Consider the following 19,196-nt stretch of genomic DNA (forward strand, 5'->3'; position numbering starts at 1 on the left):
GTTCTGGGTGGTTGCCAGGGTGTTGCTATCGTGTTTTGGACAGTTTCTTCCTGACTTAAGTAAAATCGAATCCCAAACATGTCATAACATTAGTATTTTAAGAAACTGTTAAGAATTGTTATGCATCCTCATAAAATATTCATGGTCCTTTGGCAATTATAGAAGTCATGCACACATAAAAATACTTTAGTAATATGAGTAAAACAACAGTTCTACAGTTGTAGTGCAGTTCGGTGTAGTGCATACAGTCTTCAGTGGATGAGAACATATTTCTCTGTTAACTGTTTTAAGACGAAGATGTGTGAGGGATGAGAGTCAGACCGACCTGGTGAGCAGATATGGAGAGAAGGATGCTGGATTGTCTTGCTCTGAGAACAGCGGCATGGATCCACCCATTAACCATAAGCGGAAAAACATGATGACTGTAACCTGCACAAAAAGAACTTGAACAAATGAGCACTTGAGGTCATGGGGTTTGCACAAACGTGATAGAAATGCCAGTGCTGATTTAAATGAAATAAATGTTTGATAATGAAATAAATATAATAATGAGAATATAATTTTTTAAAACATTTGAACATTAAATAGGCGCTTGATAACTCATATTATGAAAGTTTAACACTATTTATCAGCAGTTATCAGCAGACAAAAAAAAGTTTGAGAACCCCTGTTAATGTAACTTGATTGCTAATATTATTAGATTGAGGGACACAAAGCCTGGTCAAAGAGCACTTTTAAATTGGACAAACATGTGGGTATGCCCCTGAAAGCAAAGGAGTCATCTTTTTTGGGGGGATAATTTTCCTGGAGGATATCTGCTGGCTTTTAGTAGATTGCTATCACATACAGTAGATGAGCTCAAAACTAACAGACATGAACTAAAAGCCAGAAAACTTTTTTGATTTTGCTTTTAAGGGGTCAAACACCAGTTCAGATCTTTAACCACTAAGTCACATCACAGGGCTAAACTCAGAAGTTACCTAAACTGAGAAGCATTGCGACATTTGGCCGTAAAAACGTAGCTACTTACATGTAGCGAGATGACGCAAGCTCGTTTGACGAATGGGCTGGAAATCCTGACGAGCTCCTTCAACCTGGAGCACGACAGGTGCCTGGAATGAAAGCATAACCAGATGTGACAGTTGTTTAACGACTCCACAACTCAATCAGCTGATGAACCCATTTTCATTCATTACTGACTTAATCAAACCATCAGCGAATTACTTCACGGGTATATTAATCTGTTTACTGCTGCTTTCAATTAATTACCTCTCCATCTTGGAAAACAGAGCTGCAAGAAAACAAGTGAAAAGCTACACACAAACACTCTCACAGTCCTTATTAAAAGACTTTAAAATGCCACTCTAAACTGGAACGGCATCATCCTTCTTTGAGAGTGCTGGGATGTACAGTGAATTTTAATTCAGCGTGACATGACACCATGACAGCTGTGACTGGAAATGTGGGTGAGATGAATGAAAGAATAGAAGAGGCGAGAGAAGGAGGTGGGGGAGGAACGGAGCTCAGGCTGTACATTGCAACTCTTTACTGAATCAATCAGCAAAAGTGCAGAGAGCTGGGCTTAATGACTTTCTGTGCGTGTGCATGTGCGTGTGTGAGCATCAGTGCTTTTCAGAGCGTATTGTACTCCAGGGATCGGTAACCGGGCTCAAAGACAGCACTGTATTTAAAAAACACAATTTTCTATCCTCGCCTTTTATTGCGATTTCCATTTTGAAAATGAGAAGATATAGAAAACAGGGAGGGGTTTTATACTAAACAATTATTGCTTAATGAATTTAAATTCATCAATTCACATTCCTGTCCTTATTGTGATTGATTCATCAGTGCATGTTATTCAAAAATACAAATAGTCTTAATAATGTTTCTCTACGTCTGAAACGACTTTTCTTCTCTGATGACATCATCAAGGCCACCAAGTTTCAACCAGTTAAGAAGTTCCCAGTTTTATTGTGAATGATTCAATTGTGCATGCTATTCCAAAGAATTTGAAAAATAAAATGTGGATTTCATCACAATACAAACGACTTTCCTTTTACGATGACATCACCAAGGCCATCAAGTTTCAGCCAATGAGTGCTGGCTGTGCGTCAGAAGGGGAGGAGTCCTACACAAAATGCAAACTGGCACAGGAATTAAATCCTGTGGTTAAAATTAAGCCCTGTCTGACATTTGTTTCCCTTATTAAATATGCTCTTTCACTTGGAAACATGTCACCTTATGGGAATAAAATGTGTTGCGAATAAAGTTTCATTTTAAATGCCTCCAATTTGTACATTTTTGCAACCAAGCATAATTAGACCCAACTATGAATATACAAATAAGATGTCAACATCTGCTGTGCCATTAAATGTGCCATAGCAACTAGAAATAAGACAATTATGGCATGTCTGCACCAAACAGTACAAATGCAGATAAGCAATCATGTTATTGGAATTAGGAGCATTTATTTAGTTAATGTCAGGTGTTTGTGAGGCATTTGTAATTGATACTCTTATGAATATTGCACTGGTGTAGAGATACAGGAGAGAAAACTTGAAAAGTGTCGGCTTATGCATTTAATAATAACAAAGCCCAGAGGAGGCACTCCAACCCCTTTACTGCAAACACACACACACACACACACACACTCACCAAAACGTACACGGAGAGACAGCATGTCTGCAGGCATTACGACGACTATCAGTCACAATCACACACTCCACACTGTGTGTGTGTGTGTGTGTGTGAGAGAGAGTTGTCTCATGTCCTCCCCAGGGTCACGGGTAGCAGCAAAGGTTTATGGGCACTTTACACAGCTCGTTTAAGTGTTTTTGCATTGAACAGAAGAAGGGAAACCGGTCTGTAGTTCTCTAAAAGAGATGGGTTAAGGGTGGGTTTCTTAAGTAGTGAGGTTATATGAGCAGAGCCGATCCTCCCTATACACAAAGTATGCAAGCTGCGTAGGGCCCCAGACACACCAGGGGCCCCCTTGCTCTCAAAGATGATTTAATTTTAGTTTTGTTTTTGAATTTGGTCAGCGGTTATGGATAGGGCTGGGAAAAATAAATCGATGCATCGCGAATCGAGAAATTATTCTGCATCGATTCTGAGATTTTCAGAATGCATCGCGATTCTTTCTTCGATTCTGAGCTTAGTTTTGAACAGCAGATGGCACGGCATGCTTTAGAAACAGCCGTACTCTGCTTGTTTCCAAATCCTTACACACACTTGAACCTAAAATAATTCATAAAATTCGAAAAGGTTGAAGCGAATTTCAAGGGTGTTCACAATGGGCTGTTTACATTAATCTCACATCATAAAAGCATTCTGAGCAGAGATGAAATTACAGACTCAGCCAAACACACAAGCGCTCTTTAGCACTCTTCTTCATGAACATTTGAGTGTGCGGATAAAAACTAGTTAAGAGCGCCATCTGCTGTTAAAATCTAAGCTCAGAATCGATTCCAGAGGAATCGCGATGCATTCTGAAAATCTCAGAATCGATCCAGGAATCGATTCTGCATCGATTTATTGTCCCAGTCCTAGTTATGGAAACATGTATGTTCATTTCTTTCAATGCGGTGCGCTGTTGTCCGAGCCACGGAAGAGACAGTTTCTCAAGCACTTTCCGTGAGCACGATTCGAGACAGAGTGAACACGGACAAAGGCGTTTCATTCATTCATAAATCGTCCATCGTGAGTGGTAAGATGTGCTTGACAGATTGTGGTGTGGAAAATTGTGCACTGATGGTTTTAATTTTATTAATGAAGAATGTGGCAAAGTCGTCAGCTGTTAGAGTTGATGAAGGAGGGGGAGGAGGAGGAGGACAAAGGAGCGAGGAAAATGTTTTAAAGAGCATGCAAGAGTTAGACGAATTGTTAATTTTGTTATGATAGTATGTCCTTTTATCAGTGGAGACATTAGCAGAGAAGGAAGAGAGGAGTGACTGATACACATTAAGGTCAGTAGGATTTTTTATATCAGCAGCCCTGAGCTTAGAACGATGTTCGCGGAGAACATCAGACAGCCAAGGGGCAGAACGGGTGGTACGGGCTGGCCTGGAAGGCAAGAGGCTGACAGTGTCTAAACAAGAGTGCAGCAGAAAGTATCAGTAACACTGTTAGCATCAAGAGATGCTAACTTTTTAGGGGGAGGAAGCAAAGATAAAACCATAGCAGATAGCCGGGAGGGTGAGAGTGAGCATAGGTTACATTGAAAGATGACATGTGAAGGGGTATGTGTTGTGTCAAGAACCATGCTGAGTGAGGAGGTAGTGATCCGAGGTGTGCAGTGGAGTAACCAGCACATGATCAGTGGAGCAGTGACGTGTGTAAATAAGGTCCAGTTGGTTGCCTGATTTGTGAGTAGCCGTAGTTAACACTCTCGAAATCAAAAGAGGCAAGCCGAGTGTGGAAGTGTGCAGCCTGAGGTTTATCTAGGTGGATGTTGAAGTCTCCAAGCATAACTAGGAGAGTACCATCCTCAGGAAAGGTTGAGAGCAGCACATCCACATACAGTATTTGCAGCACATTTCTTTATTTGGTTGTATTGTGAGTATTTGCCGCGTGTTTCTGTATTTGGTTGTTGTGAGTATCTGCAGTCTGTTTCTGTATTTGGTCGTTGTGAGTATCTAGAGCGTGTTTGTGTAAATCATTGTGAGTATTTGCGGTGTGTTTCTGTATTTGGTTGTTGTGAATATTTGCAGCACATTTCTATAATTGGTTGTTGTGAATATCTGCAGCAAGTTTTTGTATGTGGTTGTTGTATTTGCAGTGCATTTCTGTATTTGGTTGTTGTGAGTATTTGCAGCACGTGCTCTCAAAATGAAGATGTTTGTTTTTTGTATTTGCATGTGTTTTCTATGGTATTCTGAGTGTTTTTTAACGGTGTTATGCTATGAGGTTGTTAGGATGTTACTATGAGGTTGCAATGTTTTTTCTGAGTGGTTAACTGGGTTGCTATGAGTTTGCTATGGTATTCTGGGTGAAATGTATAGAAATGAAAAACACAAACATAAAGAACACACACACATACACACACACACACACAAAACATACTTCATACATGACTGACACGTTGTTTACTGTCTGGGCAATATTTCCACTACTAAGATGGTCTTTTCTACACTGCTAGAGAAATAAACAAAAGCTTGTATAGAAATGTGCTGATATCATTCACGGCCACAAATCATTACTATCGACTTGCTCTCGGGCCTTCGTGTGTTTTTGTGTGTTTTGAATGAGATAATTAGCCTAGTAAACATTCCTGCGGAGACAGATTGGAAAGTCATTAGGGTGAATCATTGGCACACAGCTCCACGCGGCCTGCCAAAAAACGCACATGATAAAGGCGTGGCCAAGCATGGTCATGTGGCTATGGGAATATTTCAGTGACAGGGGAAGCTAAACATTTTAATTTCAAGTTTCTGGTGTCAAATAGGATGTTGTTTAGGTTCAAAAGTGTAAAATAACACTGACTACTAGCCGCCGGGTTTATACCACCTCAGATGACCTCAACCAGATTGGCAAGTCGTATGACAAGGAATGATATAAATTTTTCTGGTAATATACAGGCCATTTTGTAGTGTTATTAATTTACTATATATTCAGTTTTCATTTAAGTTTTAGTAATTTTGATGAACCAAACAAATAAAAATGACAATAGCATCTAAACAAAATGAATAAAACTTAAATGAAAACTATATATATATATATATATATAAATATGAAAACCTATATTCAGTTATGAAAAACTATATTCAGTTTTCATTTAAGTTTTAGTCATGTGTATGTATACATACATATATATATATATACACACACACACACTGCCGTTCAAAAGTTTGGGATCAGTAAGATTTTTTTTATGTTTTTTAATGGAGTCTCTTGTGCTCATCAAGGCTGTATTTATTTGATCAAAAATATAGAAAAAAAACTGTAATATTGTGAGATATTATTTCAATTTCTGATATTGATTATTTTATTTGTTTGGTTCATTCTATTAGTTTTTTATATTTCACTTCAGCTTAATTTATATTTAACTACTGTATATTTTTTGTAATTTTAGTACTTTAACTTTATTTACTTCAGTATCAACATTTCTAATTTGCATTTAAGAGAGAGAGAGAGAGAGAAAGAAAATTATTAAATATATTTATCTGTCTATCTATGTATTTGTACAATTAGGTACAGAAAATCCATTTGATTTCTGTGTTCATAATTACAAACAGAAATGGAAAGCAATGCAAACACAGGCAGAGAGAGACGCAAAACCAGACAACACTCATATACACAGAGCCTAAAAGCTTATGTTTTTCTGGGAAATATTAGAGCTAAAGCTGGGTCATGAGAATGATGATAGCTTTGGCATTATCCTTTTCGCCAGTTGCCATCTGTTGTCATGGCAGCACAAACAGAGGTCATCCGCAGCCTGTCCCAAAATGTCACTGGGCCAAACTCCATTCAGTGGCCCTCTATAGACTAACACCTCTCTCGCAGCTTTGCGCTTTCATTCTGCTTCTTCCCCTCAGTCCTTCGTTTATTCCTTTCACCTTGGCTTTTTTCAGTCCTTCAGTTCCTTTCTATCATTATTCTCCTCCCTGATAGTTTTGTGAAAATACAAGATGCTATAAATAGTCCTTAATATAAAAAAACAAGGTCCAAAATGAGGTTGAAAAGTCTGAGGGCACTAATGAAAATTCTTCTATATTTGCATTTTTGAAATTGAATGCACATTTTTATTTAATATTACAATTTGATTGAAAATTCATATATTTTGTTCATGTGCCTAGCATGGTTTGAGAATGATTTAAAGAGCTTCAATGAAAGCAAGAACATCTCACTGTCTCTACAAAGGAGTCACATGATCATGACAGATTTGCTTGATAAATTTGATCACTGACTAGTGTTATTATAGTATTACTAATATACTATTTAGCTAATTAGCTTAAATTTTGTTAATGAGCTCAAATAGTTTTAGTTTACAATAACAACACTGTTGGTCACAAAAAGTGCACAATATATCAATATGTTACATATGTCATAATGTTTCTTTATCGTAAAATGTTCTAAAACCAGTTTCTTTCCAGGTTTAAATCCCTTGTGGACTTTTGGACCCTAGTGTATACAGAACAAGTTTGGACTGGAGGATCATTTCACTTGTGAAACATTCATAGACTATGAAATCTGAGATTGCTGTCTCTATAAACTGAATGAGAAAACCAGGTTTTTGTGAATGTTTCATCGGTGGCCGAAGCTCTCAAGGCCTCAAAACCTTGAATGCTTTGCTATTTTCTTAAATGTTTTTTTCTTGCACATGGGCTTTTTTGGGTAAATCGCTAAATAGAAAAAATCTGAACAAAAGATTCAAACCTGCATGTACTGTACCACGAACACACCACCCATTATGTCAACTTACGGCCAACACATAACAAATTAAAAATATTGGTGTATTTGAGACTAATGAACAAATAAACACGCATTATTTAGGCATATTAAAAAGTTTTAAAGTGCTTAACGAAGGTCTTTGACTGCAACGGCAAAGTTTTCAAATGCCTGAAGATACTCTTTGACTGAAATGGTGTGCAGGACTATTTTTTCCAGTGTCTTTGATGCTAAAATCACATTCATATGCCATATGAAAATGATATAGAGATGAGCAGAAATAAATGCCTGAAGAACTGATAAAAAAGAAAGCATCTCACTTCATGCACAATGTGTACATTAGCTCACGGCAAACATCTGCTTCATGCGAGCGTTTGCACTCATTTACACAATCGCTGCTATTTTTCAAGGGTTGCCATGGCGATGAGTCGCAAAGAATTGCATTGGGAGAGAAGAACGATACAGAACAGCGGGGTGTGAGACAGCACGAGCGAAGGCTTTTATGTCTATCGAAACGAGAAAGCTACGTTTACGTGTGTGTTTTTCATAAATGATGACAGAACGAATCTGTGGAGACGCGGTTCCTGCGGTTGTCTTGACATGTGTGTGTATGTGTGTGCGCGCTCACCTGTAGGCATGTAACACAGTTCAGGATCAGTGCCAGCATGACGAGAGCCAAAGCCAGGGAAGCAATATTCCGTCCATCCCACAGAGACTCCACTAACGGAATGCTGCCCACCTGTCAATCACAGCTCAAGCAATCATTAAACATTCCATGAAATCTTGCAACTACTGTGTGTTTATGTTGATGTCATTTACCTGCCAGTCGTAGCAAAGCACTATGGGAGCCAGTAGAAGCCAGGCATTGAAGGCGAGCAGGTAGCAGTATGTAAGAAACCTAAATTGATAGCAAAGAATATAGCATTTAATTTATTAAAAATGAATAAATACAAAGTATAAGCCTTGTGCTGTGCTTTACCTAATTTGGTGTTCCCTGTAAAAAATGGCCAGACTTTTAAAACTGCTCATAAATCTCTCATCATGCTATAGTATCACCAAATATTGGATTCAATTCAGTTGGTTTTGTATTACTTTCAGGAACTGATTGTTTGTAGGCCTCATTGATCTGAGCTCATGCATCTCAGTTTTTGAGTGAATATTGCCAAAATGATCCACATATGCGTTATCCACGAGGTGCGTAAGCTCAGATCAATGAATCCTATGATCAATCAGTTCCAAAAAGACATACAAAACTTGTGCTAACTGAAATAAAACAAGTTAAAGAAAAGAATGAACAAATATTTGGTAATAATATAACAAAACGAGAAATTTAGCACAAATAACAAATGTGATAGAAATGTACAACTTTTGCCTCAGTAAACTCCTAATTTGCTGCTTATTAATAGTTAGTAAGCTAGTTGTTAAGTTTAGGTACTGGGTAGGATTAGGGATGTAGAATATGGTCATGCAGAATATGTGCTTTAAGTACTAATAAACAGCCAATATGTTAATATAATTGGTCCCTATACTAAAGTGCTACCCAATTTTGTGTAGGCTTGTCACCGTGTGAGCAAAGTCATTATGTTTTAGTCCAATGTGTTAACATTAATTAGAATTTTCAGGAGAAAGAATGTCCTCTCCTGATCAAAACAACCAGAACACAACATGAGGGTTAAAATAGTTATAAAACGTTTTTTTTTTACAATGAATGTGAAGGCTGAAGTCGCCATCATAATGCTAAAATGTTCTGGGTGGTTGCCAGGGTGTTGCTATCGTGTTTTGGACAGTTTCTTCCTGACTTAAGTAAAATCGAATCCCAAACATGTCATAACATTAGTATTTTAAGAAACTGTTAAGAATTGTTATGCATCCTCATAAAATATTCATGGTCCTTTGGCAATTATAGAAGTCATGCACACATAAAAATACTTTAGTAATATGAGTAAAACAACAGTTCTACAGTTGTAGTGCAGTTCGGTGTAGTGCATACAGTCTTCAGTGGATGAGAACATATTTCTCTGTTAACTGTTTTAAGACGAAGATGTGTGAGGGATGAGAGTCAGACCGACCTGGTGAGCAGATATGGAGAGAAGGATGCTGGATTGTCTTGCTCTGAGAACAGCGGCATGGATCCACCCATTAACCATAAGCGGAAAAACATGATGACTGTAACCTGCACAAAAAGAACTTGAACAAATGAGCACTTGAGGTCATGGGGTTTGCACAAACGTGATAGAAATGCCAGTGCTGATTTAAATGAAATAAATGTTTGATAATGAAATAAATATAATAATGAGAATAAATTTTTTTAAAACATTTGAACATTAAATAGGCGCTTGATAACTCATATTATGAAAGTTTAACACTATTTATCAGCAGTTATCAGCAGACAAAAAAAAGTTTGAGAACCCCTGTTAATGTAACTTGATTGCTAATATTATTAGATTGAGGGACACAAAGCCTGGTCAAAGAGCACTTTTAAATTGGACAAACATGTGGGTATGCCCCTGAAAGCAAAGGAGTCATCTTTTTTGGGGGGATAATTTTCCTGGAGGATATCTGCTGGCTTTTAGTAGATTGCTATCACATACAGTAGATGAGCTCAAAACTAACAGACATGAACTAAAAGCCAGAAAACTTTTTTGATTTTGCTTTTAAGGGGTCAAACACCAGTTCAGATCTTTAACCACTAAGTCACATCACAGGGCTAAACTCAGAAGTTACCTAAACTGAGAAGCATTGCGACATTTGGCCGTAAAAACGTAGCTACTTACATGTAGCGAGATGACGCAAGCTCGTTTGACGAATGGGCTGGAAATCCTGACGAGCTCCTTCAACCTGGAGCACGACAGGTGCCTGGAATGAAAGCATAACCAGATGTGACAGTTGTTTAACGACTCCACAACTCAATCAGCTGATGAACCCATTTTCATTCATTACTGACTTAATCAAACCATCAGCGAATTACTTCACGGGTATATTAATCTGTTTACTGCTGCTTTCAATTAATTACCTCTCCATCTTGGAAAACAGAGCTGCAAGAAAACAAGTGAAAAGCTACACACAAACACTCTCACAGTCCTTATTAAAAGACTTTAAAATGCCACTCTAAACTGGAACGGCATCATCCTTCTTTGAGAGTGCTGGGATGTACAGTGAATTTTAATTCAGCGTGACATGACACCATGACAGCTGTGACTGGAAATGTGGGTGAGATGAATGAAAGAATAGAAGAGGCGAGAGAAGGAGGTGGGGGAGGAACGGAGCTCAGGCTGTACATTGCAACTCTTTACTGAATCAATCAGCAAAAGTGCAGAGAGCTGGGCTTAATGACTTTCTGTGCGTGTGCATGTGCGTGTGTGAGCATCAGTGCTTTTCAGAGCGTATTGTACTCCAGGGATCGGTAACCGGGCTCAAAGACAGCACTGTATTTAAAAAACACAATTTTCTATCCTCGCCTTTTATTGCGATTTCCATTTTGAAAATGAGAAGATATAGAAAACAGGGAGGGGTTTTATACTAAACAATTATTGCTTAATGAATTTAAATTCATCAATTCACATTCCTGTCCTTATTGTGATTGATTCATCAGTGCATGTTATTCAAAAATACAAATAGTCTTAATAATGTTTCTCTACGTCTGAAACGACTTTTCTTCTCTGATGACATCATCAAGGCCACCAAGTTTCAACCAGTTAAGAAGTTCCCAGTTTTATTGTGAATGATTCAATTGTGCATGCTATTCCAAAGAATTTGAAAAATAAAATGTGGATTTCATCACAATACAAACGACTTTCCTTTTACGATGACATCACCAAGGCCATCAAGTTTCAGCCAATGAGTGCTGGCTGTGCGTCAGAAGGGGAGGAGTCCTACACAAAATGCAAACTGGCACAGGAATTAAATCCTGTGGTTAAAATTAAGCCCTGTCTGACATTTGTTTCCCTTATTAAATATGCTCTTTCACTTGGAAACATGTCACCTTATGGGAATAAAATGTGTTGCGAATAAAGTTTCATTTTAAATGCCTCCAATTTGTACATTTTTGCAACCAAGCATAATTAGACCCAACTATGAATATACAAATAAGATGTCAACATCTGCTGTGCCATTAAATGTGCCATAGCAACTAGAAATAAGACAATTATGGCATGTCTGCACCAAACAGTACAAATGCAGATAAGCAATCATGTTATTGGAATTAGGAGCATTTATTTAGTTAATGTCAGGTGTTTGTGAGGCATTTGTAATTGATACTCTTATGAATATTGCACTGGTGTAGAGATACAGGAGAGAAAACTTGAAAAGTGTCGGCTTATGCATTTAATAATAACAAAGCCCAGAGGAGGCACTCCAACCCCTTTACTGCAAACACACACACACACACACACACACTCACCAAAACGTACACGGAGAGACAGCATGTCTGCAGGCATTACGACGACTATCAGTCACAATCACACACTCCACACTGTGTGTGTGTGTGTGTGTGTGTGAGAGAGTTGTCTCATGTCCTCCCCAGGGTCACGGGTAGCAGCAAAGGTTTATGGGCACTTTTGAAAATCAAATAAAGCTGCAGAGCCCTCATTCCCCAGAGGGAGATGCAGACAGAGAGAATCTTTCCTTTGCTGTTCTTTAAGGCTGCAGAGTGTTATCATTCCCGCCAGCGAACCACAGCCCATGTCACATGTTTTATATAAGTGTCACGGATGTTCTTTTCTGCTGCTTCTGTTAACGTCCTGTTATTACTATGATGTCTGATTAGCTCATAAATATTCCTTTAAGTCTAATAATCTACCTAATAAATATACATGGTACTTTCATTGTATGGCGTACAAAATAAAAAATCCTAATTGTATTATTTTTCCTACTTTTTAAATGTATTTTTAGTACTTTTTCAACAGATGGTTAGTAAAGGAGGTGTTCAATCATTAGAGGCGGTCAAACTAAAAAAAATAAAACTAAAAAAAATAACTCCCATAGGTTTTGCAATGCTGTTACTAAAATCTGGAACACGTCTAAACATGGAACATGATTTCTGTCATTTTCATTGAATAAACTTTAAATAAGCAAAATTAAAAAGATTATATTTCTTAAAAAACCTGCTCTAGAATGATGAAAAAGTAATATGGTTGCAAATTTAAGGATTTTTAAAAATGGAAAATAACATTAAAGGGATATATACAAAAATGTAGAACACTAAATATTTTGTTAAATATAAATATCATTTTTTTTGGGAAATTATTATTTTAATAATTGTAGTTAATAATAAAAAATTATTTCATTGTACGGTATAAATTCCATGATTATGATTGAGAAGCTGAATACCTTTGAGGTAGGAGGAATTAAAAAAATGTAATTAAACAATAATTTTAAATAAAAATAAATGTTAAACCCACTTTACATGCCGGTTAATTTTATTTTAGAAAATAGTTCATAAGCATATCCAATAGCTTTTACAACCACATGAGATGTGTGACTCCACTGCTTTAAAAAAATGAAGATAAAAAATATCCGCATTTGTGAAATGTGGCACATGCATGCAAGTAAACAAATAAAGGCTACAAACATCAGATTATTCATATTAATAATATAAAGTCTTAATAATGGATTAAAGGAGCTTGCTACTGGATGTTTGATGTCATGTTTATCTGTGAGGTTATGTGCTCTGTGACTAATGCGGAGAAATAGATGCATGTCTTGTGTTTTTGAACACATGGGAACGTCGAGAGAATTAACGGCAAAACATAATTTAAGTGCTGTAGCGATATAGACAACATAATGCATTACTGCAACATGATATACAGTGGGTACGGAAAGTATTCAGACCCCCTTAAATTTTTCACTCTTTGTTATATTGCAGCCATTTGCTAAAATTTTGTAACCTTGGCGAGATCTGTGCCTTGCCACAATTCTGTTTCTGAGCTCTTCAGGCAGTTCCTTTGATCTCATGATTCTCATTTGCTCTGACATGCACTGTGAGCGGTAATGTCTTATATAGACAGGTGTGTGGCTTTCCTAATCAAGTTCAATCAGTATAATCAAACACAGCTGGACTCAAATTAAGGTGTAGAACCATCTCAAGGATGCTCAGAAGAAATGGACAGCACCTGAGTTAAATATATGAGTGTCACAGCAAAGGGTCTGAATACTTAGGACCATGTGATATTTCAGTTTTTCTTTTTTAATAAATCTGCAAAAATGTCAACAATTCTGTGTTTTTCTGTCAATATGGGGTGCTCTGTGTACATTAATGAGGAAAAAAATGAACTTAAATGATTTTAGCAAATGGCTGCAATATAACAAAGAGTGAAAAATTTAAGGGGGTCTGAATACTTTCCGTACCCACTGTACATACATGGATGCAAACGGTATCACAGATGGCGCAGTTGGCCAGATAACTTTTAACGTGCGAGTGGTTTCTAAGGTGTTTCTATGTGGCTGCTAAAATGTTCGGAGTGGTTAAAATGCTGTTAGGACTGTTAATGTCAAAATAAAACCATAAAACCATGAAAAAGGGGTTTCTTTACACTATCAAAATGGCAAGGCTGAGACAGCAACTTATTAGCCTGGGGGGAGAAGAATGAGTATGAGATTGTGTGTGAATGTGCGTAATGTGTGTAATGTTTGCACACAGCACTCAAGGATCAGTCTGGTATCTCAGTCATGTGTCTCCTTCAGTAATGAGAACCCAAGGGCCAGTCAAGGGGTCCCTATCTATTTTCCACTCACTGATGAGCCCCTTTGTTCAGCTTTTCACACTCTCGGAGAGTGAAGGCCCACTGGACACAGAGCACATTTTAAGTAGCTGAGACTGTAATTGAAGCAAATGAGGTTGACACGAAGAGAGAGAGAGAAAGAATGAGAGAGTTTGGGTTGAGTCGGGGAGTGCGATTGCTGTTTGTCTCGCCTGATTGACTCTCTTTAAATGCCAATTACCGCCACAGCCGAACGAAAGAGCCGAGCTGTAATTGGAAGATTGCTTTGTGTATTCTCCATCGCAGATATGTGCGTTGATCTTTGGCTAGATTGCCTGCTCACAATTTGTTTGGTACCAGTCAAACAGGAAGATTCTTTAAATGATTAAAGAAGTGAAAATCTAATTTGTTTCATTTGAGTAGTCTACCTGTATGCAATAAAAAGACATGCGGTAATGAACATTCTGTCAATTGTGGTCATGCAACAAATAGATGATTATAATATATACATATTATTTTTACTTGAGACAATATTCAATGTCTATATTGCAATATCTTTGAATCTGCTTAGAGATTTTCCTTTCAGAAAAAAAATATTTTTTAACAAACAGCCAAAAACAAACAATTTTTTCCCCAATTTTCATTATTATATTATATTACATTATATTATAGTGATATTGTTTACAGCACTTTTAACAATATTCAATTTATGTATGGCAACATTTTTTATTTTTTTTAATATACAGCCAAACATTTTTACTAAAACAATTTCTATTCTTATTTTTAATTAAGATTATTTTATATTAAACATTTTGAATCTGATACAAAATGCTTCATAATAATGAAACTCATTATTAATTTAAATTAAATTATACTGACATTTTGCACTGATTTACTTCAATTAATTGAACCTGCCACTGCATTTTTGAACATGAACGTAATCTAATGGCAAGCTTTTTAGAAATGGCTAAATAGAGCACATTAAACCATTGCAATATTCATAATGTTGCTAAATGTTTTACACAAAATATAAGCTCTGTGTACATATTCGATTATGGAAATAGAACATACTAATTCGGCTCCCTGAAAGGTCAATACCCAAGGTCAGACTCTGTGTCGTCGGCATGCATTAGCATGTTTTGATGAGCTAAGCAAATTTTCAGACAGTACATACAACAGTCGATGTCTGTCTAGGGACTGTCGATCTTTAACCGTCTCCTAATGAATTTAAAGAGTGTCTGTGCTATGTCACTGCATGTGATGAATGTGTATGGGTCACTTATAGCACCGTCTCAGCCTTGAGCTGAAGATTGAAAGCACATGGCTGCTCCGATGCTCCGGCTACAGTGGAATTCTCCATAAACATTCCGCTGAAGATTCCATCACAGACGGCCTTCCTTGAGCCCAGTACATGCCATTTATATATACTGCACCCCAGCGAGGGATTTAAATGACTGCTATTTCAGATCTAAATCAAAGAGGTGACCGACCAATCAAACACAATTTGAGAACTGTTTGAAAAGTGATAAAATATGATCGAAACTGTCACGTTGTCATGCATGCTGACTGTAAAAATTCCAACACAATGACACACAGAGCTTTCCAAAGCAATGCTAGCCGACAATAATCAGTGTCTGCTAATATTATGGCATAGCAAACACACAAACACTTACAAGATGAGTGGTTTGCGGCACAGCACCAGGAAATCGTATAGGATGCACACACCAAACACCGTAACGCCTGTCTCTTTCACCAGCATGGCACAGGTGCCCAAAAACAGACTGAGAGCCAGTGACAAGACAGACACCGTGGGAGGAAACTCGTCAGCCATTCTGCTTGCTGACACACTCCTGAAAGACAAAAAAAGAAGTGAAAGTCACCACATTTACACTACTGTTCAAACGTTTGGGTGGTCATTTTTTTTAAAGAAATTAATGCTTCTAGTCAGCTAGGATGCATTAAATTGATCAAAAGTTACATTAAAGACATTACGTTACAAAAGATTTCTATTTCAAATAAACGCTGTGTGTTTGAACTTTCTATTCATCAAAAAAACCTAAAAAAAAATTCCTCAAAAATATTAAGCAGCACAACTGTTTTCAGTATTGATTCTAATAAAAAATTAACAAATTCTAAGACTGATGAACAATTTAGAATGTTAATGGCAGTAAAAAAGTCTTGGTTCGTGTGGTCTGACAATAATGCACCGTCTCAGCCTTGAGCTGAAGATTGAAAGCACATGGCTGCTCCGATGCTCCGGCTACAGTGGAATTCTCCATAAACATTCCGCTGAAGATTCCATCACAGACGGCCTTCCTTGAGCCCAGTACATGCCATTTATATATACTGCACCCCAGCGAGGGATTTAAATGACTGCTATTTCAGATCTAAATCAAAGAGGTGACCGACCAATCAAACACAATTTGAGAACTGTTTGAAAAGTGATAAAATATGATCGAAACTGTCACGTTGTCATGCATGCTGACTGTAAAAATTCCAACACAATGACACACAGAGCTTTCCAAAGCAATGCTAGCCGACAATAATCAGTGTCTGCTAATATTATGGCATAGCAAACACACAAACACTTACAAGATGAGTGGTTTGCGGCACAGCACCAGGAAATCGTATAGGATGCACACACCAAACACCGTAACGCCTGTCTCTTTCACCAGCATGGCACAGGTGCCCAAAAACAGACTGAGAGCCAGTGACAAGACAGACACCGTGGGAGGAAACTCGTCAGCCATTCTGCTTGCTGACACACTCCTGAAAGACAAAAAAAAAGAAGTGAAAGTCACCACATTTACACTACTGTTCAAACGTTTGGGTGGTCATTTTTTTTTAAGAAATTAATGCTTCTAGTCAGCTAGGATGCATTAAATTGATCAAAAGTTACATTAAAGACATTACGTTACAAAAGATTTCTATTTCAAATAAACGCTGTGTGTTTGAACTTTCTATTCATCAAAAAAACCTAAAAAAAAATTCCTCAAAAATATTAAGCAGCACAACTGTTTTCAGTATTGATTCTAATAAAAAATTAACAAATTCTAAGACTGATGAACAATTTAGAATGTTAATGGCAGTAAAAAAGTCTTGGTTCGTGTGGTCTGACAATAATTTATCTACAATTCTTTAATTCATGGCTCTATTCATCATACAAATCATGATAATCGAAATAATATGAATCAAATCATGACCAAATTTCAGATTTCAAGATGTATCGCAACTCAGGTTAATTGGATTATTTTGGTCAGATTTACAATTATTTTTTAATAATATGCTGAAAACAACAATTTAGTAAAAAATCGCAATCAAACACATCATAAAATCTGAAATTCCTCTATTGTTTGGTTTGATAATATTACACAAACATAACTGGAAGGACAATCTACACAAGGTTTCACATTCACAGATTAAACAACTGTATTTTGGATAAAAATGAATACATAAATAGCTTTGGTTTTATAATAACAATCAATTATTACATTTCGTAATCAATGCATTACATTTTCATTGTTGGATGTGCTTTCTCACACTCTAATGGAAAATACTCTGTTGTTACCTAATATAGGAGAGAAAGGACAAGAGGAACAACACGCCGGCTAACACATCAGCTCTCCCAACAATCCCAGACACCTGTAACACACAATTATGACACATTTATAAGCCATAACTGTGTTTTACTTGACAAATGTAGCATAAAACAGTCTTAGGAAAAAAATACATAAAAATGTCATTTTGCTTGAAATTTTAATGTCACAGTCATTGAGCCTCTCTCCCAAAATGGTTTGAGTGCTGACGCCCATTCCTGATGTCAGCCTGCATTCTAAATATATTCACTTCTATTGTGGCATAAAGGGTGGTGTGAAAGTGTGAACTGTGTGAGGAAAAGGTGGATACATGTGTGTGTTCGCAATGAAGGAGAGCCACTGCACATTTAATGATCACTTCTTTGTAAGACAAATGGAGGAGAGCGAAATCAAATAAGGGGAGAGAAATAGCGGGAGGGAGAAAAAGAAAACGTGAGGGCAAGAGTGAGAGAGATTTATTTCCCTTTTATCCCCCTAAAAACGTACATCATCCATAAAGTCCTCCTATCCTCGCCAATCTGTTTTCTTGCACTTTTTCCTGCTTGTATTTGCCAGAGGCACAAATGCTAAAATGATCCCACAGTTGACACACTCCACATCTGGAGGGTTTCTGAAGCCCATCCCCCAGACGCAGAATTCCATGGAATTATACACACACACGCTTCCAGAAGACACACCCCGGAGCAACACACCATACATGCACCGCTGGTGAGGGACACAGAGTGTGTGTGTGTGTGTTTTTCACTGCTCTGAGACATCATTGTAAATGTAAACATATAAAGCCCAGCAGTCCTTAATACAGCTCAGCATCTGTGTGGTATTACAGTGTTTATGGGCTGAATACAGATGTAAATGTCGGGCCAGTGGACCTATCAGCATATCTAGCACCAGACTTTCGCAGTTGCTGTATTAAAACACTGTTGCAGACACAAAATCACCCACTAAAAGCATGTATAAATGCTGCCTCCGGATCATGTCGGAATAAAAGTATTTATGAGATAAGCGCTTGTAAACGCCACCCTAATGTTGTAATGCATCCAGCAACTAGGGATATTGCAGTTATCATTTATATATTTTTTTTATAATCCATTAATAAAATATTTGATAAGAAAGTGTGTAATTTCTCATTTCTGCACCACTAAAATTAACACTACAAAAACATAATTTATTGTATGTTAGTAAATTATTAATGTTTTAATTTTATAAATTAAATATATATATATATATATATATACAGTGGGTACGGAAAGTATTCAGACCCCTTTAAATTTTTCACTCTTTGTTATATTGCAGCCATTTGCTAAAATCATTTAAGTTAATTTTTTTTCCTCATTAATGTACACACAGCACCCCATATTGACAGAAAAACACAGAATTGTTGACATTTTTGCAGATTTATTAAAAAAGAAAAACTGAGATATCACATGGTCCTAAGTATTCAGACCCTTTGCTGTGACACTCATATATTTAACTCAGGTGCTGTCCATTTCTTCTGATCATCCTTGAGATGGTTCTA

The 19,196-nt window shown here is 37.1% G+C and overlaps 1 protein-coding gene across 1 annotated transcript in view; it reads right to left on the reverse strand.

The window, feature by feature from the left end:
• Positions 1 to 19,196, reverse strand: part of LOC107592224 (transmembrane and TPR repeat-containing protein 1-like) — a 58,520-nt gene that overhangs the window by 24,411 nt on the left and 14,913 nt on the right. Inside the window, exons 3-8 of the mRNA XM_016281638.1 lie at positions 17,653 to 17,726; positions 16,677 to 16,853; positions 10,161 to 10,242; positions 9,456 to 9,559; positions 8,206 to 8,284; positions 8,015 to 8,125 (exon numbers count right to left, since the gene is read on the reverse strand). Coding sequence (XP_016137124.1) covers positions 8,015 to 8,125; positions 8,206 to 8,284; positions 9,456 to 9,559; positions 10,161 to 10,242; positions 16,677 to 16,853; positions 17,653 to 17,726 — 627 coding nt within the window. The remainder of the gene's footprint in view (positions 1 to 8,014; positions 8,126 to 8,205; positions 8,285 to 9,455; positions 9,560 to 10,160; positions 10,243 to 16,676; positions 16,854 to 17,652; positions 17,727 to 19,196) is intronic.

Source organism: Sinocyclocheilus grahami, unplaced genomic scaffold (assembly GCF_001515645.1).
Source record: "Sinocyclocheilus grahami isolate Dianchi unplaced genomic scaffold, SAMN03320097.WGS_v1.1 scaffold151.1, whole genome shotgun sequence".
Taxonomy (NCBI): domain Eukaryota; kingdom Metazoa; phylum Chordata; class Actinopteri; order Cypriniformes; family Cyprinidae; genus Sinocyclocheilus; species Sinocyclocheilus grahami.